The sequence below is a fragment of the Camelus ferus genome, chromosome 1 (assembly GCF_009834535.1).
Source record: "Camelus ferus isolate YT-003-E chromosome 1, BCGSAC_Cfer_1.0, whole genome shotgun sequence".
Lineage (NCBI taxonomy): Eukaryota > Metazoa > Chordata > Mammalia > Artiodactyla > Camelidae > Camelus > Camelus ferus.
In genome coordinates, this window is record NC_045696.1 from 47,499,525 (window position 1) to 47,526,256 (window position 26,732).

General features: G+C 36.3%; 1 protein-coding gene across 1 annotated transcript in view; it reads left to right on the plus strand.

Moving 5' to 3' along the window:
• LOC102505755 (T-cell receptor-associated transmembrane adapter 1) overlaps positions 1-21,097 on the plus strand; it is a 34,964-nt gene extending 13,867 nt beyond the window's left edge. Inside the window, exons 3-6 of the mRNA XM_014565684.2 lie at positions 4,429-4,465; positions 10,763-10,824; positions 13,354-13,442; positions 18,243-21,097. Of these exons, the coding sequence (XP_014421170.2) occupies positions 4,429-4,465; positions 10,763-10,824; positions 13,354-13,442; positions 18,243-18,500 (446 nt within the window). The 3' untranslated portion in view covers positions 18,501-21,097. The remainder of the gene's footprint in view (positions 1-4,428; positions 4,466-10,762; positions 10,825-13,353; positions 13,443-18,242) is intronic.
• The last annotated feature ends 5,635 nt before the right edge of the window (positions 21,098-26,732 follow it).

Below are 26,732 nucleotides of genomic sequence, written 5' to 3' on the forward strand. Positions count from 1 at the left end.
ATCCTTTTGGGACACCCTCTTCCCCCCACCCACTCCCAACCCTTGAGACCTGCCATGTGTCAGGAATTATGGGTACTGCCCATTTCCACCAGGGGTTGGGGTGGGTCAAGTGTAGGTTCAACCCCATGCTCATGAGTCCAGGAGGGGAAAAAAAAAACAAAAAAACACACTGAGACTTTACTCAATCTTTCCTCCTTAGGTGGAGCGCATAACACTGGGTCTTGCACTTTACTGGTGTGCAGATCTAAGATTAGCCTAAAAGCAGTGCTCATTGCTGCCAAAAACATGCCCTTTGTTCTTATCTCATTTCACCTTTTTCTCTCTGCAGCCTTTCCAAACACCCACATATTACTAATGACTGCCATCCTTTCAATTCCATATGAGCAAACAGGTCTTTCTTTCTCACCCAGACATTCCAGGTGGTTTGGGAGTTGTCTCTGCAAACTGTTTGACCCCTTTCCAGTCCTCCTGAAGATACCTCCCTGCTTTGTTTCTCCTAAACAGACAGACTGGAAGATATTCCATCACATTAGCAGCTTTTCTGCCCCCTGGTCTGTGTACACAACGCCCCTGTATCTGGGTTCATGCAACTTTATTTTTACATCTTTTGCTATTCTTTGTGGTTAAGAAACTTGCAAAATCTGACTCCACCTTGAAGTCAGTGAATAAGTTTTGCTGGTGTATTAAATAGCTTACAAAAAAAATCTATATCCCAACAACAATACAGTATCTACACATTCAATCAGATAGACAAGATAAGCCTCTCCCTTGATGCTTTCTGTAGCAGGGCGAGGTAGAAGCTTTGAAATGGAGTTCTCCCCTCCCCAAAAATAAATCTTTCACTTTTATGATGCTTTGTCCAAATCTGTTCTTTAAGAGTATTATATTTATTTCTCTTTCTGATAGGATTGCACTCGCTTTTTCTTCCGTAAATCCAAAAAATATTCTTTATCCAGCCTTTCTTCTCTGTTTTGAGAAGGCTAAATAACTGTATGGTTTGCTCATACATCAAAGTCCTATCAGTGTATCTCCTATTTGCCAGAAAATTATAGCACATTATTTTTACATTTCCACGATAAAAATGTATCATAAAATTTGCATTATGGAGTTTAAACCATGTGCTGTTGTTTCTTGTTGTTGTGTTTTGCACGTGGAAGGGTGAACACTACATGCAGGAAAACATAAAAGCAAATGTTAGCCCACACCCTCTCCACCGTGAACCTGACCACAGTGTTTGTATCTGAATCAAAGGAGAGGATTATGAAAACTCCCCTAGCTTTTCCAGCACAAAGTCTTGCAAATTAACTGCCTTATAGTAAAATAAAAGCTGCATTTTATTTTATTAAATATAACTGAGATGTGTAAGACGGTTTTAAATCATGCCATTTATTTTAAAATTAACTTAAAAGTCCTCATGACAGAGCACGCTCTTTTCTGGAGCCTGAGCTTGCTGACCTTTCTCCTGTCCTGTATCCTCTAAACTTTTGATGGCTACGCCCCTGTTTAAAGAGATGGTACTCTGTCACACTTCTTATAGTAAGTACTGTTAAACTAAAAGCACACAAGTACTGACTGCCCAGCTCCAGATTATACATCTAAATTCTAAGAGTAGCGTGATGTGAACTTGACCTTTTACTGTTCCCTTTCAGGGTGCTTCTTCAGTATAGTTGGTTCTGATGTATACTGTTCTTTACTCATTACTTATTTTCTTGTTCACATTTAGTTCACATTTAGTTCCCTTTCCTTCCGCCTAAGCATCACATTATACTGTATCCTTTACATAGTTGTTTCTCTTTCCTTTTTCAACCAAAGCTTTTTGGTCTAAATTCTTTTTTTTTTTTTTTTTTTTTCGCTTTTCTCTGCTGATAATATGTCAAACTGCATTTTCCTTCTCTAGAGCTATCCTTTTACATGTTAAAACAGTATCTTTTCCAGGTGCCGTCATTCATACACTAAGCACCTCCAACTGGAAAATCCACATTATCTTTAAAAACTGTTAGTCTGTTTGGAGAAATATTTTTACTCCATACCTGTTTTTTCTTATTCCACTCAAGTACTGTAACTATTTTTTTTTATCTTTCCTTTCAATTTACTACTCAGTGACAATCTTCTTGCCAAAGGTGAGATTTGATTATTTCATTTCAAATCGAGCTTTACTTATAAATCTTTTACCTTTAAAATAGCACCTTAACTATATCAACTTGTTTATAGCTAATCCATTTAATGAAGAAACTTCTCAATTCAAATCAGCACAATTAAATGTGCCTTGTTACATGACAGGGATTTAGAATGTGGAATAATAATAACCAACTTTGTCATTTCCTGAAATATGTTTACAGAAATTGCTTCATTTATCTTCCACATCTACTCCATGATATAGGCATTACTAACCCTACTTTATACAAAAACTGAGAGTCAGAGTTTTACAGTGATTTGCATGTTCATTTGCAATGAAATGCATTAAAGAGCTGGTACCCAAATCCAGTGTCTTCTGATTCCTAACCCTAAATTTGTTCCATGCTACAGCAGGCTATAGGTTGACTAAATTCTTCTATGTGCACTTTAATTCCAGGCAAATCTGAATAATAATTAATGACCTGAGTCATGTCATTCATATAAAAAGAAATCAATACATACTTTATATTTTCCAGTTTATAATTTTCTAGTCTATATTAATTAAATTTTCTTCCTATATGTATTGATATTGTTTACATTTCTCAAGTGTTCTGGTTTTGCTGGGCTTCCATTAACTTGTGGCTATTGTGCAGCAGTAGACTTCCCCAGGCTTCTCCCAACACACATGTTGCATTTGTAGTCACAAGACTAATGTGAAAACAACTGCATCTTTTAGATGCAGGCTAGATATTTCTGATTGATCCCAAATGGATTACGTTCATCACTTTTGATCCCTCGGTCTTGGTTGCTTGATGTTTGTGCTCTGCAAAAACTTCCTGCATTTGGTCCCTCACAGCATTCGTACAAACACGTTGACATATGAGATGTCCATTTTGCCCTCCAATGTGATGACTTTAATAATTTGCTTCAGTAATGTTTCTCTAAGAGTTAATGACCTCTCTGGAGAATAATTCAACTTTGTCACACATAAATTTAAAAATAGTCTTTGCAGTTGTTTGGAGACTTGTTCAATTATTTGGAAATGTTTTTGTCAGTTTCTTATGAACACACAGTGGTTTTCACATGTTAAAACTGAAAGATCACCATTTGATTCCTATTGTCTCTGAGTCATTGTCAGAGACTTAGATAATACTGGGCTTCACTTTTATATGATAGCTTTTGCAAGACTTTGGCTTTTAATTAATGCCAGGTTAAATAATATGCAATCAAAATATAATAAATATCATACCAAATACATCTATCTAGTTCAAAGAAAATTTATTGATGAATGGATAATAGACTTCTTCATAATTTTGATCTTAATTATTAAAAATGAACTATGAATTTCTCAATTTCCCTCAATTATTCATTATCAATCTATTGTCTTTCTAAAAATAATTCTTGAAACTATTTCCTTCCCATTTTGATTTATTTTTTAATAAATGTATTTATTTAATTTGAAGTAAAAATACTTCCTTTCATTTGCCTTTGAACCACTGCCTCCAATGTTCAACAGTGGGTGCTTTCTGAGATGTGACGCATAACTTTTATTATGATTTTCACATCAAATTTCTGGTCAGCCTTGTTTCTGCAGGACACATACTGTTCTTTATGAAAGTCATTCTACTGTTTTGATTATTTTCAGAGACTGTGTTCCCAACTTTTTCCATATTTCTTCTTCCTAGAACCCCCATATGTCCTTTCTCCTATTTGCACCATGTGGATGAAATGGAATGAGGACCAAAGGAACATCCCAAACATCATTTTCATGTTGTTGTCACACATCAAGAAATGTTAACAGACACTGCAAAATTAGGTAGATAGGTAGATAGATAAATAATAAATAAATAGAAGTATCATCTAGGGACTTTGTGTGTACGTAAGGATGAAAAAATATATTCAAACCAGCAAGGGCAAAGGGGGAAACTTGTCAGAAGGAAGCAGAGGTGTTTCATGGAACCCAAAGGCAGAAAGTACAGCCGTGCCGCACAACAGACTGGAACCACAGAAAAGGCAGTGACAGAGGTTCCAGTGTTTTTGGCTTGGAGTTTCCCCTTCATGACATGGCCACACATCTGGGCTGTACATCACTTCCAAGCCAGCTGCATTGTTTCTCCATCCTAGATTACCAAGGAAGAACATGATTGGCCCAAATCAGAAACGTCTTTATCTCTAGGTCAAACAGTGGTGGCCAAGAGGCTTGATTAAACATGTAATGATGTTGAGGCAAAGCTACTCTCAGAACCTGCTCTAGGAGGTTTAACACGTTATGTCAAATTTTCTTTTAATTTGTCCACTTTGATTATCTTTCAGATAAAATATACATGTACCCCGATGACTGCACTCCCAGGTATGTAGAAAATAAATCATAGATTACGACTCCAAGTAATAGGGAAAAGTAACTAATGCTATATTACTTATAGGTTTGGCTCAGGAATGTTGTACTTAGGTTAAAATAAAATGAAAAGTGAGTTTTAATTACTTTTACTTCCATCTGAAGATTAAAAGCTATAACGTTATTATCTGCCCGAGCTACCTACTCATGCTGAGTCAGTGAGAGAGCTGGATGAAGGGCAGAATGAGATTCTAAACTGGTATCTATAGAGCCCTCATCAATTTCAGGAGCTATCCTAGATTATGATTCAGATCAGATGGTAAGAATGTCGCCTAATTAAATATAGAATTGCGTGGCTCTTAGGAATCCAAGGTAGAAAGAAATTTGGCAATACCCAATAAATGTAAGGTAAGTATACACACATTCGTAGACACGGATGCTTCGCACTGTGCTGCTTTTAAGGGGATTGCCATTCACTAGGGAAATGTGATAAATAACTCTAAAATAATATGCAGCTATAAATAAAACATAACTTATTTTCTTACACTTATTAAACGATTTGCAGATAAATTTGTATAGTATGAAACTTCTAAAAAACTTTTTAAAGAAGGTTAATGGTAAAAATCATAGTAAATAAGTTTCATTTTCTTGGACAGTATATTCTGACCCAAATGTGTCATCAGATTGGAAATTTCTCTTTTAGAATAAAAAAAATTTAAATATAGAGCATTTCCTAGAGGACTCCTCAAGACCTTTTTGAAATGGAAAACTAAAAGACTAAAAATGTCTTCCCAAAACATAGCTTTCTCACTGGATAGGATAAGACTATGAGCTTTTTGTTGGCTAAAAGGTCCTATTTTGAAACAGTCTTCTCCATGTGGAAATGCCTCTGGAAGAGTCAGGATCTGGGCTATAGGCAGACCCATACAAAAAAAAGAAAATCTTTATTTTTGACTACTTTAACATTGGATTCTATAGCATGAGATAATGTTCAAGTCATTAGTTCATATCAAGAGTGATTTGCTGATTTGGTTTCAGCGAAAAAATATGACAGAGAGAATCCTACATAACCAAGTTGGAGTTAATCTGATGACTGATTTAATATTTGTCATTTGAAAGGCAGTTAAGATGCAATGTGATGAAAGTCCTGTGATATGGTCATTCTGCCAAAGTCTGGGTTGGTAGTTTTTGGATTAGGATGGGAAGATTCAGAGAGGAAAATTGGCAAAATACCTATCTCAAAGCAAGGAGGCTCTTAGCTGCAGGGAAAATTCAGAAAAGATGCTGGTTCTTTTATAACATTCGTTCATTCAATAAATATTCATTCAACAAATAAGCATCTGCTAGACAGTAGGGATACAAAGATGAAAAGATACAGATCCTTCCCCCAAGGATTTAATAATTGGTTATCTATTGTAATAAATCTTCGTTTAGGAAAATTTGAATACACAATGCAGATTTTATCTATAAAAAGTGGTTGGCATATTAATTTACAAGTTTCTGTATGTACTTTGCAGCTTGTCTGTTTCTCTGATTATGTAGTTTGGGAGCCAAAATCATCTTGATAGGAGAGCATGGAGACTTCAGGGAAAAAACAAATAAGCTATTTCCAGCCACTAAAATATAGACAGTAAAACAGCAAATGGAAACAAGGGTTATCTTCCTTAGGTAGGGCTAGAATTACGGATGCCTCCTCGGTTCTTAGAAGATCTGAGTCTAGACAGAAGGGCGGCAAACGCCCATCACACCGCGCTCCTGGCTGCACTCTTTCCCTGCCCCTGCTCAGCGTTGGTTTAGGTGGGAAGCTATGCTGGAGGGGAAAGAAATTTGCTTCCCTGATCTTATTATCCTTCTTCCCCTGGTCCCTGCCCTTCCTGCATTAGAAAGTCACGAACATGATCACTTTAAGAACAGCATTGCATCTACATCTAATAGAGAACTAAATATACACTTCTTGGTATTTACCACCAGGCCACTTAATTTTTCCTTTAAACACAATTCTACACAATTCTTGTCCTTTGATCTGTGTCAGGAGGATAATTCTGTGAGGATATCATGGATTTGAAATCCAGACAGTTCTGGGTTTTAATCAAACTCTTGCAATTACAATGTGTAAAATCTTGGGAAAATGAGCATTAGTGACGTTGAATTTTATCATCTGAAAAATACAGGTTATAATATGATTCTGTATTTACAGTGGGTAGTTGCTAAAAAAAAGCCGGCTGCTTTGTCAGATGAAAATTGAGGTCTAGGGAAAGTCCCACCCATTTGAATTATATTCACCCCCTAATTTAGGAAAGGAGTTCAGGTTTACATTAAGCTAATTATAACTCCTCAGTGTTCAGAGAGTCTCTCAAAGACTTGAGGCAGATTTCTAGCAGCTTTTGCATGGTCTCCTCCTGGGTGGAACCTAAATTGCTTTTTATCACAAAACATATCTCATCTCAGCTATTCCTCTATCTTAAAACTGTTTCTTGGATTTCTGGATCTCTGCAGGCCGAGGACCCCCTTTCACTTCCCCTCTTTGCTAAATACTAACCTGATGCCCTGGAACAGACCTGTACTCTCAACTGTCCTCTTCACGTGTTCCCAGGGCTGAGTGCCCTGATAACAGTGGAACTCCTGGGTAGCCTTCCCTGCATCTCAGACTTCCAAGTAGATGTGCAGATGAGGCCCTCTCTGTGACCATGGCCACATTTGGAACCAAAGCATCTCCGTGTTTTCCAGCTTTCTGTTTACTTCTTTTAATGTACAAATAACCATAACCCAAGCTCCAACCCTATGTGACAGCAAGAAGTCCAGTCTCCTTCCTAAGTATTTTTGGGAATCCTTGAGGAGTGCTCACAAGTTCCAAAAATCTTATTTTTGACTGGCCTTTGGGTACCCCTAGCTCCAGGTCACTGCTCTAGGATTCTTTCCCCAACTCTTAAGAATTCTTCATGCTAGCCAGTTTCCTTTCCCCAAACCTTTGACAAAAGGCCCTTCTTTTGAAGTGCTCCAAAGCACTAGCAATGTAAGTGTCTGTGTTTGATTGACTTTACAAAGAAGTGGGCTTCATCAGAAGGGCACTGGAGCACTGACAAGAGAAGAAAAATTTAGTGTTAAATATCATGGCTCTGAGAGTCCATTAACATCCTCCCTCACAGGAAACACTACTGATTCTTAGCTAAACTTAACCATAGAAAACTTGCTGGGGTTTACATTTCTCCCCTGTACCAGGGGTCTGTCTTTGGTGTCCTCTCACACCAAGTTCAAGACACCTACACCCATGGCACAGTCCCTGTCAAAGAAAGCAAAAATCCAGTGTGCATACACTCAGGGTCACATTGCTGCAACAACTTTCCCTTTTCTCTCCTGCATTATCACTCTTTCTGTCCCCTTTGTCTCATTCCCATCAGTATACACACAGATAGTATTGTCTCATATCTTAAAAAAAAGAAGAAAAACTCCCTTGATACTATATTACACACAGTTACCTCTCCATTGCCCTGCGCCCTTTACAGAAGAACTCAGAAATTCCACCTGCATTCTTTGCCACCTTTTTGCTGGCTTCTTTTCCTCTTCTCCTCCTTCTTAAACCTGCTCTATTCAATCTTCTGTCCTCAATAATCCACTGACTCGGCTCTTGTCAAGGTCACCAATGAAATCTACATGGCAAATCTTAGGCTCATTGTATGTGGTCCATCTGACACACGGACCTTCTCTACTTCTCTAGACACTTGCTTCTTTGAGCTCGGGGCCACGCCCTCTTGGGTTTTCCTCCTCAATTACCAGCAACTTCTTCTCCTTGGCTGGTTTCTGAACCTTCGACATCAGAGTGTGCAGGGCTTGTCTAGTGAACCTCTTCGCTGCCTATACTCATTCCATTTGTAATTTCATCCTCTCTCACTTTTATACACTGGGGAAGCCCAAACTTCTAACTTCTGAGACCCCTAAGCTTGTTCTTTCCTCAGTCTTATGACTTACCAGCCCCTTAAAATAGCTTTATTTAGTTTTGTAGAAATGTCTTTTATTTATTTATTTATTTTGGATATTTATCACAGTTATGTGATAAAATTTGGGAGCTGAAAAGATCAATGGGGATTAAATAATTTAATATCCTTATTTTATAAATAAGGAAACTGAAACTCAGAGACTTTCTAGCCAAAGTCACCCAAGCAGAAGTAATGATTATTTAATAATTGAATTTAAGCTACTTAAATAAAGTATTTGAGGCATTTTCTTTAAAGGACTTCACAATAAAATAATGATAAAATATAAATAAGAACTTTAAAAATAGAGACTAGAGAAAACATATGTGAAAGCAGAAAAACTTGGATGCAATTAATATTATTTTACAAGATGCAGTTAATATTATTCTAAATTCTGGAGTATCAGTAAATATGCTGATTGGTTAGGGATTATCTCAGACATGTCGAGAACAATGGAGAATCTGATCTGGCCCCAAACTCAGAGGTGCACATGCTTCTGGGCTTATTTATTAATTTATTTTAAATAGCAATCAATCTGCCACATAAAACACTGCCAAATGTTTGTGCTTGAAGTTTGTTAGATATTCACAACAGGCTGTAGCTATTTGGCATTGCCAAGTAAAAATATACTTTTTAATTTGTTGGTTAGGCAACTGCTGCTTTACGTAGCTTATTTGAGCTGATTAATCATTTGAGACCTGCCTGTAGACACAGGGCATTGCATTATAAATCACATCTTATTTTCATTCATAGAGAATGAAATGATGTTCATTTTTTGGACATGATTTATCATTTACAGGTTGTATCTGCTATCTGTGTGGGCTAGGAAAATGGATGGATTGTCTTATTAAAAATTCTTCACCTTTTGCTATTATATTCACTGCATAGCCAGAGAAAAACCATGAACAGGGACTGCTCCATATCCCAATAGTAAGCTGAATTAAATTGCCAGTGGAAAGAAAAGTTACAGATGAGTTTCTTTGTTATCAGATAAATGAAATTCATGCCAGCATCTGGACTTTTCAAACCATTCCATACCGGTATCATTTGATCTGTTTTTTTTTTTAAGGACACCTACTTAGTACTTACACATACTGTGTCTTCTTTCAGAAGCACGGGAGTGGTATAGGTGTTATGCCTTGAGATAAGAGTTCTTTTTCCTTCTGATGCAGTTCCCTCCAGCTCTTGGTGATATGTAATCTCAAAGTTAAAGCAGTTGCTGCTATTTTATGAAATGCCACTCTCACTGCCTGAAATGTTTCTGTGTTCCCAGCCTGCTATTGTGAAAGCTGGTCATCAGGGCCATCGTCACTGTCTGGTGACAATGGTAGGATGTCTACCGTAATCCTAATAGGATTACTCAGATGAGGCTGTAGGGAAATTTAATCAAACATCAACAACAAATAGTATTCAGAGCTTTAGGGCCAGACTTGCATCACAATCCTAGCACTGTCATCATTGTCTCTGTGTCTCTGGACAATTTATCTCTATGTATTGCAAATTCCTTATGTGCACATGAAGATTTTATTTTAAAAAATGCCTCTCATATGGTTGTCCTGAGTGTTGAATGAACACTGGCATAAATAAAAGCTTTCACAGTTGGTATTTATTGCTGATATTACACATAAGGTTACGGAAAATACATTGATCTATCTGAATCTCAGACTTTTCATCTGTAAAGTGGGAAATAATAATATTTTTGCAGAATTTCCCTGGGTTTTTTAATACAATACATGTAAAACAGCACAGTGTTTGGATATAATAGGTGATCAGTCATTTTATTGCATCTACCAAGCTGAGTCTACAGTGTTTCTCTGGACTCATTTTTTTAATCATCACTGCCAATTAAGATTTACTTAGTAAACAGAGTGTTAGGGGTCCATTCAGAGTGATATTCTTGGCAAATAAATAGGAAGTGCAATGTATAGTTCAGAGCACAGATAATCTAGTTCTAATCCCAGCTCTGCCATTTATTGGTCTTGTGACCTTCAGCCTCAGTTTCCTGATTAGGAACTGTCTGGTTGGACTGTTATGAGAATTAAATGAATAAATATACATAATGCACTTCAAACAGCATCTGACACACAGTATTATGTACTAAATAATATTTGCTATTATTATTCCCTGAAAGAAGGTCCAAAACACAACTTTTCAAATTCCTACACCCACATGCATGCACATTTGCAACTGACTCTCTCACGCTCACATCAACATATCTACTTTGGGTGGTCAAGGTTAAACAAGAACATGTAATCATTTACCCAATATTGAATTGAGCTGAAAAATTAGTTATGAACTATGTGTAGATTCTAATGAGGCAAATTATTTTTCCTTATTATAGGGAAGATGAGTATGATTTTGAAGACACACCAATTTATGGTAACTTAGAAAATGTGGCCTCAGGTAAGTTTAATTTTTCCAGAAAGTAAATTTATCTAGAAATTAATTATTCCCACTTAATTCTACAAAGACTTTGAGGTGGCTTATTATTTTTCATCGCAATCACATTTAAACATTCCAACGGTAATCATAAATTCAAGTATATTTCGCACGTTACTTAGTGTATATTTCCAAAGCTGCATACTGTAAATCGTATTGCAAAATTCAGTGTAAATCAACATCCTGTTTTTCTATATTCTCTTCATTTCCCTCTAGTATTAATGAGAATACAGGAAGACTCTACTACCCTGAATTTTGACACAAATAGATTTCTTTGAAATACAGCTATCTCTAGAACAGAAAATGGCCCAGGGAAACAGTGCTTGATGCTCTGTAGAAAAGAGCAAATCTACAGTGAATAATTGGGAACAAAGAACACGTTCTCTGTTTCCCTTGTTTTAACTCATTCTTTTTTAAGTGGAGAATCTAGGGTTACATGGAGGGAAAGAGAAGAGCCAAATCATCACCGAGTGGGTTACACAATTTTTGTTCTTATGTAACAAGTACTCTTCAATTCCCAGCATCTCTTATTACTTGAAGCATCCCAACCAGCCCAGAGCCAAATGCCCCTAAATGCCTCCTAACAGACAGCTGTGATCTGATCCCAGCGCTCTGACAGTAATGCTAGCATTTAACCCCATCCTTGCCCTGCAGGCCGTCACTTAATTCATGATAGGAGACTTGGGGGGTAAGTCCTGTTGATCTCTGAGTCTTCAACACAGAGATTTCCAGCAGCAGACTAAATTTATCTGAATCTCTATATATATCAAAACAGTATGGAATCTCCAAAAGTTAAGCATGAGAATTTTATAGGATTCAAGAATATAATTTTTGTCTTTCCCCCCATTGTAAAGTGTCCTCTAAGCTCTGTATTCTGAAGAATCAGAAACAATTTTTTCAGGAATAGACTATTAAAAAGAATTTGCCCTACCAAAGGGGAACGGGGGGAAGGATAAATTAAGAGTTTGGGATTAACAGATACACACTACTATATATAAAATAGATAACCAACAAGAACCTGCTGTACAGTGCAGAGAGCTATCTTCAATACCTTATAATAACCAATAATGGAAAAGAATCTGAAAAAGGATATGTAATATATACATATTACTAAATCACTTTGCTGTACACCTGACACTAACACAACATTGTAAATCAACTATACTTTCAGTTAAAAATAATAAAATAAATAAATAAAAAGTAATAATAATTTGCCCTTCTGTTTCCCCTTGCAGAATTGTGGTGCCCACCTATAATATTTGAGGACTTAATTTCTTATGTATTCTGGTGGCTCAAAGCCCACCATATCTGCAGTTTCCATGTCTAATGAGCAGAGGTGTCACTCCGACAGGTTCTGATTTAGTAGTTCCACCACAGGGCTCAGTAACCTGCTATTTATCAAACCTCCCAGGTGATACTAATGCATGTTTTTCATGGACCATGCTTTGAGAAACATCACTCTATGGACCATTTCTCTGCATGGCTTTTCAGAGGAGCTTGAATGACTATGAAGTGCCTTGTATTACAGTAAATATATCTTTTTGCCTATGGGGTCAAACTGGCGCAATCCACATTTCTGCCAGGCTACTCACCATCCTACAAGTCACTAACTCTACTTCCTCTCCCTTTTAAATAGGAGTATCTGGGGGCAGAAGGGTATGGATGATTCAGTAAGCATCCCCGCAGAATGAAAGGAGTGCAGGTCTGCTGGCTGGCAGACACGGCACAAAAACTCCAAGCACTTAGAACCAGTATTATACACCCCAGACTCTCAAAACAGCCTGGCTGAACTGTCCTATCACTGATTTATAGGACAACGGACATAATTTAAACCCTCTTTTTCAAAAATAGGATGTAGGGTATCCTAAAGGCATTTAAAATGCCTCTGAGGAAAACTTCTTACTTATGCAAAAAAATTACTAAATTATAATTATCAATGTACGTGCACTGTGCTTTATGCCACCTGCACAATTTGTAATCAGACTTAAATAGAAGAGAACACAGGCAATCCTTTAACTTCTGGAATCTCTATCACATCTAAATGGTTTAAGTTGAGTCTGTCAGACTGTCATGTCTTGCAATGGTAGTGTGAAAAAATGAGTATGATCTAATCCTTATCTCAAATGATCTTTTTGGGGGGAGGTGGGGGAGGTAATTAGGTTTTTATTTATTTTTTAATGGGGGTGCTGTGGGTTGAACCCAGAACCTTGTGCATGCTAGGTACACACTCTACCACTAAGCTATATCCTCCCCCCCACCCAAGTGACCTTCTTTTGTCCAGTTGTTCATGTTATGGGACAACAGACTTCACAGTCTGATCTGCAGAAAAGAGCTTGTATTTCCTCACCTCTCTGCATCACCATGAAAAAGACAAGTCAAATGATCCTCGAGGGTTTCCTATTTATAGCCAAATGTTGTTTGGGTCATGTATTTTTATTTGTGCCAGCATTTTTTATTTTTCCTTTATAAATCTTGATCTTGTCAACTCCCAAGAACCAGTGGATGAAAATTGCTATGAACAAATGAAAGCCCGACCAGAGAGGTCTGTCAATAAACTGCAAGAAGACAACCCCCCTGCACAGGTGAGTTTTGTTTTTCTGTATCGAAGGGTCAAGGTCAGCCTAGGTCATAGCACAGCTGCTTGTTTCAAGAGCATAAAAACAGCATATTCTAACATCAGCAGCAGCCTGTTAGGAATTTTGCAGTCCAAATCAGTGTCCGATTCTCTAAAGAAAAACTCAAAGGCAAATAAACAATCCTCAGAGTCAAAATTGTGTCCAATTACAAAAGCAATAGATTTCAAGGGAAAAGTGGATCCTCTTCCTAAACAGTTAAGTTTTTTTCTTTCAGAGTAAAATAAATTACATGTATCACAGAAATAAATATGAAGGTTGACAGAAGTATAATGCTAAGAAGACCCAGAAGTCAGGAACTTATGGTGGATGGAGAGAGAAAGCGAGTTTTAGTTAAAAGATAAATTCGCTAGCTATAAAAAACAATAACCTCTGTTTCACAAGGAAAATGAGTGTAAATTTTATACTATTCCTACGGCTCTCGTCTTATCTCAAGAGACTCACACATGGCTTGTGTGGGGATAGGCAGGACTAAAGCCTAAGCAGGAACAGAAGAGCCCAAGAAGAAGTAAACAGTTTATCCTTTTCCCATCGTAACCAGCCCAGCCTCCTCAGACACAGCACCGCCATTCACAATTCTTAGCCTACGTGCGGCTGAAGTATTAGAAATTTCAGTTAAAATGGTTTTTCCTTCTCCTCCCCGATTTTGCCCCTTTTATCATATGCTCTCTTGCTATTCCCTAAAAATAGCCTTCAGAGCCAGCATTTCCTATGTAGTTGTTATGTGTCAGGTATTATGTGCTTTAAAGGCATTATCTTAGATTCCTATGAGGAATTCAGCATGATGATCCTATTTGACAGAGGTTTGAAAAGGATGAAAAACTTACCCAGAGACACAGATACTAAGTGGGGAGATGGAATCCAAACTGAGTTCTGCCTAACAAAGCATTCCTCTGAAAATAGGTCACAACTTGGAAATGTCCCACTGAGATATAATTTCTCGTTTTATTTATATGAATACCCCGAAAAATCAAATTCTTGAAAATTTTTATTAAGGAATCAAGATGTGGTGAGGTTTAAGCAAAATGTAAAGTTAACCTCTCATGGGCAAATCTGTCACGTGATGTTCAATTAATTGTAAAATGGATTTTTAGATAAAAGATAGGAAAACCTGCATATAATAAAATGATCTGCTAAATTCATGATAATAAAAAGAAAACCTTTCAAAGAAGGTTAAAATATAACCATGCCATCTAAGATTCATGGCACCTTAGTAAAAGGAACTGAGAATTCTGAATAAAAGTTGCTGTTTAATACATGTGAATTGAACAGGACAGCTCTATTTGTGCTGCATCTCGTTTTTACTAACATGGAAACTGTGCAAAGCCTTAAAATGTCTTTAATACAAGTTTGCCATTTTATGAATTATATATTTAAAGACACTTCTAAAGAGATTATTTCTAAACAAAGACTAATCTCTGTATTTGCTCAATTCCATTTTATTAGAATGATCATTATCATCAAAAACACTACCCAGTTTGCTACTACGATACTCAGATACTCTTGTCAATTACAAAAGCATAAGGAATCTAGAATATGATGCATAAAGCTTGATGGATAAAATGATTGTTGGAAAAAGAAATAAGCTCCTTGCCCTTTGAAAATTATGTGTGCAGTTCAGAAGTTATAGTTTTAGTATCTAAATCTGCTATTAGCTAGGAAGAGTTGATCAGGAAACCTAAAAATAAAATGAGTTCCTGAGAATTCTCATATCCTAAAAAAAAATCGAGGGACACAAGTGTGAACTTACTCCCCTTCCCTTATCCTCATGTCAAACCTCTCACCCACATCCTTCCTTTCCCTCCTGTGTCAGAAGCATCCTCTCTCCTTTCCAAAGTCAATGCTCCTAAACAGGTTTCTTCTGGGAAATATATTCAATATCTTGTAGTAACCTATAATGAAAAAGAATATGAAAAGGAATATATGTATGTACATATATGACTGAAACATTATGCTGTACACCAGAAGTTGACAACATTGTAAAAGGACTATACGTCAATAAAAAAGAAAAACACAAAGTCAGTACTCCTACTTGTGCTCTTGACTATTTCTCCTATTTCTTTCAAGATCTTGCACCTTCAGTTATTTGTCTCTTTTTAAATTAATTGCTGTTTACCTACCAATATGCACAAATCTCCACGATACTTAAAAACAAAACCAAATAAAACAACAAAACTTTACCTCAACCATTTTTCTCTCCCATTCCTAAACTGGTTTTTACTTTCCTCCACAGTTTCTGTTTCTTTTCATAGATGCAGATTCTTTTATCCCTGTCTGTATCTTTTCTACCCATCTACTCAACTGAAACAAAATTCTGGAAGTCACAAATGACTAGGTCACATACAATTTGTGGTCCTTCCTCAGGACTCACGTTGTTTGAACTTGGCAACACTTGATAAAGTCGACCAATTGTTGACCAGACATATATTATTTGAAATGCTTTTAGTTGTGAGTACAAAAACCCAATTCGAACAACTTTAGCATAAAAGGGAAATCACTGGGTCATATAACTGGAAGATGTAAGGGTATATTTTGGTTTAGAGATCATTGATTGTGGGGGCTCTCTCCATTTCTCCCTGATTCTCTCTGTTACTGACTTCATTCTATTACCAACAGACTCTTCCATTGAGGCTGGGAAAGCCACTGGCAGACCCAGAATTTCTTCCTTCCAACTCCACAAAAAGATGCCTTTTGTATTTCTTCATCTGTACATCAGTCCCAAGGATGCCATATAATTGGCTCTGCTGAAGTCACATGCCCACTTTGGACCAACTTCTGTTGCCAGGAGGTTTGGCAGGGTGGTTGGTTCCAGCCTGGATCATGTGCTTAGACCTGTCCTGAGCCTAGAGTACAGTAACTGACAGGATCTCCAAGACCAGATAAAGGAGAGAAATTTCCTAAAGGAAAATGGAGAATTTATCAAAGAAAAAAGGATAGAACAAAGTGCTGGAGTGTCAAAAAAGATATCTACCCACTTGAATTACTGAGTGCCTTCTGGTTTTTCTGTTTGTTTGTTTTTAACCTCACTGACATCTTTTCTGTCTAGGCAAAGGCAGAGCTTGTAAAACACGAGGAATGTTCAGGAAGCAGTGAAATGTTCAGTTGGCTTGGAATACAGAGTAGTGGGAATCAAAACAGAAGATGTGGAGTTATAAGCATGGAAAACCTTGAATGTCAGGCTATGAAATGCAGACTTCAGTCTGTAGGCTAAAATTTTGGAGACAGGATGGTAAAGTATGAAAGCTGTGCCTTAGGACGATAATTTAAAGACAGACTGAGCTAACTAGCAGAGGGTAGAGACAAGAGCAAGGACACCAATTAGGTATCTGCAGTTTTCCAAAAATGATTATTTTAGGATTAAAAAGTCAGGCAAAGATACCAGAGAGCCATCCGTCTGGCTGGTAGAGAACACAAGACATTTAACTCTCGGCATGAAATTGAGTGTCCAAAGGGAGAAGCTTATCCATGCGTTAGTGGTTTTGTTAATCCACAGGTTGCCTCCTTACCCCAGAGCCCACAAATTGATATCACTTTGGCTTACTTTCAAATGTAAAATTTTAATACAGAAATTTGTGATTTATTTAATGGCTGTCCTAAAGTTTTAGCATACAACTTCTAATAATTAGAATACCACCTTACTTTTGGACCTTGAATAACCAGGTTTGAACAGTGTGGGTCTACTTACACACTGATTTCTTTCACTAAATGCTTACTGCAGTGTTAATGACAAGGGGTTGGTTGAATTCCTGGATGCGGAGCTGTGGCTACAGAGGGCTGACTGTAAAGTTATATGCAGACTTCAACCTGCTCAGAGGGTCAGCATCCCTAACCTCTGTGTTGTTCAGGGGTCAGCTGTTTACTGTCTCTATTTGCTAAGAACACTGTAAGACAGGTGCTGCCATTTTAAAAGCAATAGGCTCAAAATAGTTAAAAAAAAAAAAAAAAAACTTCCCAAGGGCCCATGACCAACATATTACAGAGCTGGAATTCAATCCTAGGCTTTCCAACACCAAATTCAAGGTCTTGTTTTCAAGCCTATTGCTTTATCCAGTATCTCTAGCCTCCTGTTCTTCTTCGATTACTGACTCAGCTCTAGCCCAGAAAGGGCCAACAGGCAGCCCCCTTGGGTGTAAATGAATATCTCTGAGACCAACCTAAATGAGCTCCAAGGGGATCTGGGGACAGACAGGCAAGAAGGAAATAATAGGGGAAAATGGTAAATGTAATTCTTGCCAAATGCCAGTTGTATAAATGGACACTGTTGGCCTTATACTTCTGAGTCTCAAAAATGTAGAAAAATTGGGGACTTTTGTGGGTACCGTCAGAGGCCCAATTATTAAATGTATGTAAAGCAGATTGCTGATTTGTTAAACTGGGAACAGGCATGAGAGGGAGCAATTTAACCCAATCAGAGTGTGTCACTTGATAGGCAAAATGTAGGGCAAAGCACTCCCAGGGTGAAGGCCGGGGGAGAGGCAGGTAAGAGCCCATCTAAAAGTTTCGTGTTTATCTTGACTATAAGAAAGAAAACTACACACACAAAAAGTTCTTTTAAGCACTTTTTTCCCCCACTCCAAAGTCTTGAGTTGACTATTGCTTTTCATTATCACCCTAAATGACAAATTTGTTAAATAAGGTAGCTGAAGTCCAGAAAACAAGCTGTGTGTTTTTTGTAGGCCTTAGAAATTCCCAGAAGTCAAAGTTAAAAGAATGGTTAACAATGAAAAATTAACGTGCCTTTCTTTGTAGGAAACCAAAGAAGCAAAGGTGTTCTATGCCGCACTAGAACACAACCATGAGAGGAAGCGCAGAAAGCCCAAGAAACAGAATACTTACTTGTCAGACAAGGACGAAGCTGGGCTGGCACATGCAACGAATGTCAGCCTTTCTAAGACCACTTTGGTGGACGATTTCCCACCAGAAAGCAAGGTGGTAGAGGAAAACATTCACGATGACCCCATCAGGCTGTTTGGATTGATTCGTGCACAGAAAGAAACTGTAAACTAGCTGGAACTAGCATCCAGCTCCGTGATCCGGCGCTTCCTGGACATGGCTATTAAGAACACAAGATCCCTAGATGACACAGTGTGGTTTGGCAGGGTGATGGTCTGGTCATCTGTTGGTGGGATGGTGGCTGACCTCTAATTCAGAGTTTATGATCATGCACACCAAATGTAATTAGTGGATTTAAAATACACTATACAAAAATTATCTAAATTATCTGTGTGAATCCACTTTAAAAAATGCCTATGTAGTAAAATACAAATGAAAGCAAGTTTGCAAATTGATCCTGATAACAAAGTCACAACTTCAAATCAATTCTTAACACTCAGTGAAATAAACCAAGATGTTTTTAAAGCATAGGTATGTTCTGGATCATATTGAAAGAAAGAAAAAATTTTGTTAAAACAGTTCTCCTTTCTCAGCAATGTGAAACACCCCATAATTGGAAGACATTTCTGATTGAAAGGCATGGAAGACATTAAAATTTGTTCCTAAGAGAAGAGGGATCATCTTCTTAAGAAGAATTTTTTCCCCAAATGGAAATATGTTTATTAGTTTTAAAAATTATAAAATTAATGCATGTTCCTTGTAATAATAAACAAGTATCAAAAAGAATTTAGATATTTTACTAGCCAGAGGTAATGACTGTGACCAACTTTCTACATACCCTTCTAGATCTTTTTCTGGCAGGACCATATGTTCACCCATATATATGCCCATTAGTTGTTGTATCTTTTAATCAAAAAAGAAAAGGCAGGGGGAGGATTATTTTATATATATTATTTAAACTTTTTTCACTTAACAATATATTGTGAATTTATTTCCACTTGTGTTTTTAACTATAACTAAATATAGTTATAATTTTAATGCCTGCTTAGCATCTCACTGATAATTACACCAAAACTTATTTAAATAATTTTAAAGTACATTTAGCTCATTTCCCATTTCTGGGTTTTTGTTTGTTTGTTTGTTTTTTGGGGTTTTTTTTTTTTTTTGCCTTTACAAAAACATTGTAATGAGAATACATCTCCACACACGTTTGGGTACTTGTCTGCCTTCTTCTTAAGGCTAAATGTCTGGGAAAAGAATTGATGCTGTAAAAGGTGTGCATAGTGTGAGTCTCTATAAAATAGATTTCTGGAAGGTCAAGAGTTTGGTCAAAGTGTGTGTCCTGTTTAAATTCCAATAAGTGCTCTTAAACTGCCCTCCCAAAAATAAGTGTTTAAAAAAACTTCCTTTCTCCAGTTGGAGCAGTTTAATCAGGTCTCAAATTATCACTGACCAAGAAAATTGTACATGACAGCCGTCAGTCCTGCCCTCTGACCAGAGCTTAGGGGATTTCAGTAGCTCTTTCCTCAGTGGTTTGTGGAGCTGCTGCTGCAGTTTAGGTACCAAAGTATGGATGGTGAGGGAAACAGAGTCTGAACCACTGATCTACAAGGTAGGAGAAAAGATGAGTGTCAAGTTTACAAAGAAAAGGGTAGCTACTAGTAACAAAAAAATACTAGTAAAAAAGTAGAGTGATGAGAGATAATAATGGAGAGAAGGCATCTCTGAAGAGGAAAATTTAATTCTGAGAACTGAACAATGAGAAGGAGCTACCCCGGGAAAGGGAGGAAGGGAGAACACATTTTGGATAAGAATTCTATTCGTATTTGGAAGTACTGACTTCCGTCAATAATTATTTTCCATTAGGCATCTGTAGAAAATTAAACACTAGTGACAAAGTAAAATATTTTAAGTTGTCCACAATGCCACAGGCAATGCAAAATATATACAAATTAATGTCTAAAGGCAAAAGAAAAGGAATCCATTTTCTGATTCCAGAGAAGAACCAAAAAAAAAAAAATCCCATAAGAAATAGAATGAATAATTAATAACATATTGATTTTAAGTTTTTATGTTTAATTTAAAATAAAATCTTTGCTATCATATATGCTGATGTTGTTACATTTCTATATATACCAGGGTTCAGTAAAAACAAAGTTTGATTGTATTTTTGGCAGTTATTTTTTCCTGTAACTATTCCACATCACTTACTTACATTATTTACCTAGCACCTAGAGATATCTGAATTTTTTGCCCCTGGTTTATATTATTTGAATTCCAAAATTTTTTCAAGTTTTGTGTACCAGGTAGTTGTGAAGTTTTCTAGCTACAAATTTAAATTCTTTAATAAATATAAGGCTCTTCAAATTATTTCTTTGTAAGTTTGTGTCAGTTTGAGGAATTTTTTTCCACTCATCTAAGTTGTTAAATTTATTGGCATAAAGTTGTTCCAAATATTTCCATGTTATTTGTTTAATATTTGTAAAATCTGTTGTGATTTCACCTCTTTTTGATACTGATAATTCTTCATTTTCTCCCGATTTGTCTAGAGATTTATTAATTTTATTGATTTCCTAAAGAACTAGTTATTGTTCACATAATTTCTGTTATTTTTATATCTTCTGTTTCATTGCCTTGCCCTGTAATCTGTATTATATCATTTCTTCTGCTTATTGTGTGTTTCATTTGTTCTTTTTTAGCATCTTAAGGTGGAAGCTGAGGTCATTAATATGAGACTTTTCTTGTCTAAAATAAACTTTTAGTTTAATAAATTTCCCCTTTTAAAAATATTGTTTCGCTTTAGCTGCATACCTCAAATGTTACACCTGATCTTAGCCAAAAGGCCAAGAAGCGATACATCCCTCAAATGTTGATGCACTGAGTTTTCGTATTCATTCATTTCAAATACTTTCAATTTTCCTTTTGATTTCTTCTTTGACCCATGGGTTATTTATAAGTGTTTTATATAGTTTCCAAATACTTGAGGATTTTCCAGATCTCTTTCTGTTATTGATTTCTAATTTAATTCCATTGCAGTCCTAGAACATATGACCTGACCCTTTTCCATTTATTGAGCCTTCTTTTATTGGCAGAACATAGTCTATCTTGGTGGATGATGGTGTGCACCTGAAAAAAGGTGTGTATTGTTGCTGGTAGACTGTTCTGTATATGCCAATTAGGTCAATTTGGCTGATAGAACTTTTCAAGTCTTTTATATCCTCACTGATTTTGCCTACTTGTTCCATCAAGTATTGCGAGGGGAATGTTGAAATCTCTGGCTGTGACTGCACGTTGGTCTGTTTCTCCATACCATTCTATCAGTTTTCGCTTCATGTTTTAAGCTCTGTTGTTCGGTACCTACATGTTTAGAAGCACTGTGGGTTTTCGATGAATTGATACCTTTATTGTTATGTAATGACCCTCTTTATCCTTCAATATTGTTTTCTCTGAAATCTACTTTGTCTAATATTAATAGTGTCATTCTAGTTTTCCTTTGATTAATGTTAGAATGATAAATCTTTTTATATCCTTTTTAACCTATTTACATGTTTATATTTTAAATGCATTTTTTGTAGGCAGCATACAGTTTGTTTTGCTTTTTTTCTTTAAATTCAGTCTGAAAATCTCTGTCGTTTAATTGGAGCATTTAAGCCATTTTCATTTAATGCAACACTCTTGATATATTTTTTATTTATCCCATTTGTTCTTTATTTTTTCCCTCCTTTTATGACTTCTAGATTATACCAGAATCTTTTCTGTGATTCCATTTTATCTTTATTGTTGTATTATTAGTTATGAATCAGTGTTGTGTTATTTTAGTGATTTCTTAGGGTTTATCATAAACATCTAACTCTTCAATCCTTTGTGTAGATCCAGGCTTCCATCTAGTATTATTACTCTTTAGCTTAAAGGACTTTCTTTAACATCTATTTTAGCTCAGGTCTGCTGGTGATGAATTCTTCAGCTTGTTTTATATTCACCTTCATTTTTGAAAAGTATTTTCTTTGGGTAAAAAATTTCAAGGTTGAGTTGACTCTATGTTTCTTTCAGTGATTTAAAGACCCTGCTCTACTCTCTTCTTAGTTGCACTGTTTCTGAAAAAAAATCTGGTGTCATGCTTGTCTTTGTCCCTTTGTGTGTTCTTATTTTTCTCTGATTTAAGATTTTCTTTATCACTGGTTTTAAGCAATATACTTTGGCGTGGTTTTTTTTTCAATGTGTTGTATTTGGAAATGCTATGCTTCTTGAATCTGTGTGCTGATGACTAAATATTTCTTTAAATTTTTTTTATTACCTTCTTCCCCATTTCCTGATTCTTCAATTACTTCCAAATTATCCCACATTTTACTTATCTGTTTATTTCAGTCTTTTTTTGCATGTTTCATTTTGGATAGTTTTTCTTGTTATGTCTACAAAAGTCTATTTGTCAGTAATCCCAGACAGATACTTTAAATGTCAGACAACTTAGTTTTTATCTCTATAAATTCAGTTTGGATATTTCCTTTTCGCATCTTTCATGTCTCAGATATGTTTAATCTTCTGTCTAACTTCTTGAATATATTGAATACAATTATAACAACTGTTTTAATGTTTTTATCTACTAAGTCTGTCATTTGTGTCATTCTGAGTGAGCTTCAACTGATTAATTTTTCTCATTATAGGTTGTATTTTCCTACTTCTTTAAATTCTTGCTAATTTTTTATTAGGCAGAAAATAATGTGAATTTTACTTTATTTGATGATGGGTATTTTTCTAATCCTAATATTCTTGAGTTTTGTTCTGGAAAGTGGTCAAGGTACTTGGACACAACTTGATCCTTTAGAGTCTTGCTTTTAAACTTTGTTAAACAGAACCAGAGCAGGCTCCTGCCTCAATCACAGGCTAAATTTAACTTAGGTGAAAAGATGTTCTGGCCCTCAAATTATGAGGTATTTCACTCTGGCTGTTAAAACAAGGACTATTCCCAGCATTGTGTGAATCACAGTCACTGTTTTCTCCATTCTTTCCCATAGGTATCTCCCCAGGCTGTGGTAGTTTTCTCGCCTGCATGCACCTATCAGTATCCCACCGAATCCTCAAGGCAAATGCTTTTTACACATCTCCGGAGTTCTCTCCATAGGCAGCTTTCCCCTCTTCAGTGCTCTGCCTTCTCAGTTTCTCCTGTCCTGCAGCTTCATCCCTCAGTTCAGAAGACCAGCGGACAACACCTATTCCCCCATCTGCCTGCTCTAGGGCCTGAATGCTTTCTTCAGGCAATAAGATAGGGCAACAGTAGGGTTCACCTCATCTGTTTCCCATCATTCAGGGTCACTGTCCTTCATTGCCTGATGTTCAATGTCTTGAGTACCACTGCCTCATATTTTTGTCTGGATTTTGTTTGTTTAAAGTAGAAGGGAATATATCCAAGTGAGAGGGTAAATCCAAGATGTTATTCTATCTCGAGCAGAAGCAGAATGCCAAGCATCTCATACCACTTTGGTATAATTTTAAAATTATATTTTTAGTATAATTCAGTGTAATTCTATAACCTAGTCAGGGCTCTTTAATATTAATTAATAAGCTATGAATTACTGATTATCATGCAATTATTAAAAGAATACATATGGTTCACCTGTGACAGTTCTCAGGGAAGTATCATTATAAACTTTCACATTTCAACTGAAAAAAAAATGCACAAAGGGAAATATAGAGAACAATTTTGACTAGAAAACAGATGAAGTCTAAATCTTAAGATTTTAACTGAAAATGTCTTAAGGTCCCAAAAAGTTCAACTAAAATCTCAAGAATAGGAGCAATGACTCATTTTCCTTTGGTGTTAAAGAACTTGTTTCTGGCAGAGTAAAGGCAGGAGGATTAGTTTTGAAATATGATTAAATCTCTCTCTGGGGTTTTGCTTTCAGTTGACAAAGAGAATAGACAATTTATATTAAGACATTAAAAGCAGGAAACATCAAAATTTAGAGAAGAAATCAAAAAAGAATACAACATTTCCTTTGACAGAGATGTGCTGGTAAAGCCACCCTACCTACTCGCAGCTTCTACCACCTGAGAAGTCATAGCTGGCTGGAACAGAGGTGGGGAACTGAACCAAGACAGCCAGAGCGTGCTGTAAACCGGTCTGTAGATGGGACAGTTATGAGTGGGGCAGAGCCAAAAGGCTGTCATAAGATAAAACTGGGGCCCTTGGAAACAAGGCACAGCTGCAAGGGGCAGAAACTAAGAGTATGTACAAGAAGACGGTAGAGAATGGAGTTCAAGACTGTGTAATCAGACTAATCGGATAATCATCATAACAACTATTATTTATTAAGAACTTACTAAGCGCAAGACACTGGGCTAAGTACCTACCTGCATACGTAATTTAGTCACACGAAACCCTAAAAGATAGATGCTATTATAATCATAATTTTACAGATGAGAATGTCAAGGCTGGTAAAGATTAATTCGCTTAATACTGCACAGATAAAATGCAGATGCAGGATCTGAACAAGCCGTCTAAGTCCAGAGCTGGATCTGTAGAGAAGCGGGTCCCTTCAGTTGGTTCAAAGCACCTTGGGCCCTATTTTCAGATTGTCCTTACACCCTATTTAGTCATAATAATCTCTCTCTACTTTAAATAGACTGGGTTTCTATTATTTATAATCAAAAGACTGTGACTGGGTTTCTGTTATTTAAAATCAAAAGAGGTGAACTAAAACAAATTGGAAAAAAAGGTATTTCTTAAAAACGTTGAAAAAGAATGAAATTTATGATAGCCTTCACATACTAAAAGCCCCTCTAAGTTTAGGATGAATGCAAGTAGAAGTCCACTTAAATGACAGTCTGTGGCTTTCAATAAATACTAAGACATCTACCACAACATGTTCGTATTAAAGGGCTGCACAGGGAAGTATTTTATTAATGCCACTTGCTTTTAAATGCCTTAGCCTTTCTTTATCAGTCTTTTATCACAATATTAGGGGAAAGAAGTAAAAGTCATCACTTTGGATACTAAAGTCCTGTTCACACTTAAAAAAGACAAAACCCAAAACAAACATGCAAAAAAAAATTCCAGTGTTACAGCCAAAGTTTTGTGCCCAATTTTTGTCCTTGGGAGATAAAAATTATCTCATTTAGAATCAGAGAAAATTTTATTTAAACCAGATGGAAAGAGACTGGAATAAGAGTTTCAATCAGTACTGTCCTTGGCCACCTCTGATGTGTTGAACACATGAACACGTGTTAAGAAAGAACAACTTTTTTAACAAGGCAGTATCCATCATAAACTTGAGAGTTAGTAGACATTTGGTTTGGTTTGTTTTCACCTAAATTGATTGAGACAATAGGTGGTAGATTAATTTTTTAAATTGGTCCATGTATTGAATAATAAAAAAGTAACAAACATTTTAACTTAAAATGTATAAACATTTTAAATTAAACTTTTGATGTAGGACCAAGGTCATTTCTTGAGAAAGTCTATTATGGGAGTTCCATGCCATCTTTTTTTTAATAATAATTTTTTTTATTGAAGTATAGTTGATTTACAATGTTGTATTAATTTCTGGTGCCATGCTATCTTTCTTGTATAAATCTGACTGCCCATAAAACACTGTCTATAGCTCCAGTTTTAATTTCTTTAAAGTGAAATAAGAACTTAAAAATATTTGTGATGAAATCTAAATGCAGAATCCCTCTAGATCTTTTTTCCCCAATAGTTTTTTAGGAATTTTACCCCCCCCCCCCATCTAAACTTGCAGCGATTTTTCAGCAAGTCACATTTATCTTTTTCTTGGCAAAGCAGTGGGCTTAATTATCATACAAAAAGTCCTATCCACACCCGTATTTCATTAGAACACACAATAATTAATTATCTTATGTAATTACAATAACAAGTAGAGCTGGCAAGTATACAGACACACATCACTGACTCTTGGACAGTGTACAACCCTGGTGGTGGAAGAAGTTCAGCAGGTTTTAAGAGTGTTATCTACTGGCCTGAGCGTTTTTCATGCTGTGGTCAGAGGTCAGTACTTTTACAGCAGGAAGGGAGGATGGCTCGCGAAAAGTGGAAGTTGGTTAACAAGTCTGCTTTACAAATCAAACATCACGAAATGAATTTTTGGAACACTGGAAGGGTCCCAAACATTCATAAAATCTTTACCACACAAGTAATAGTAGTACCTGAAATTCTACCAATAGACTTGTAACCCTTTTTTAATTGAGCATGTTTGTGTTTTTGTAGTCTTTCTTTAAAGAACCGAGACAGAAAAAGTTACTGAGCCAGTGGGAGCAAATTGCCAGTAGTCCTCCAATTTTCATTCTCCCATTCATTCTTTTCTGGTACAGAATCTCGATTTTTAACTGGTGACCAAGTGGGCCTTAATATTTCCTCAGCTTGACAAACTTTAGACGGATTTCTTCCTGACT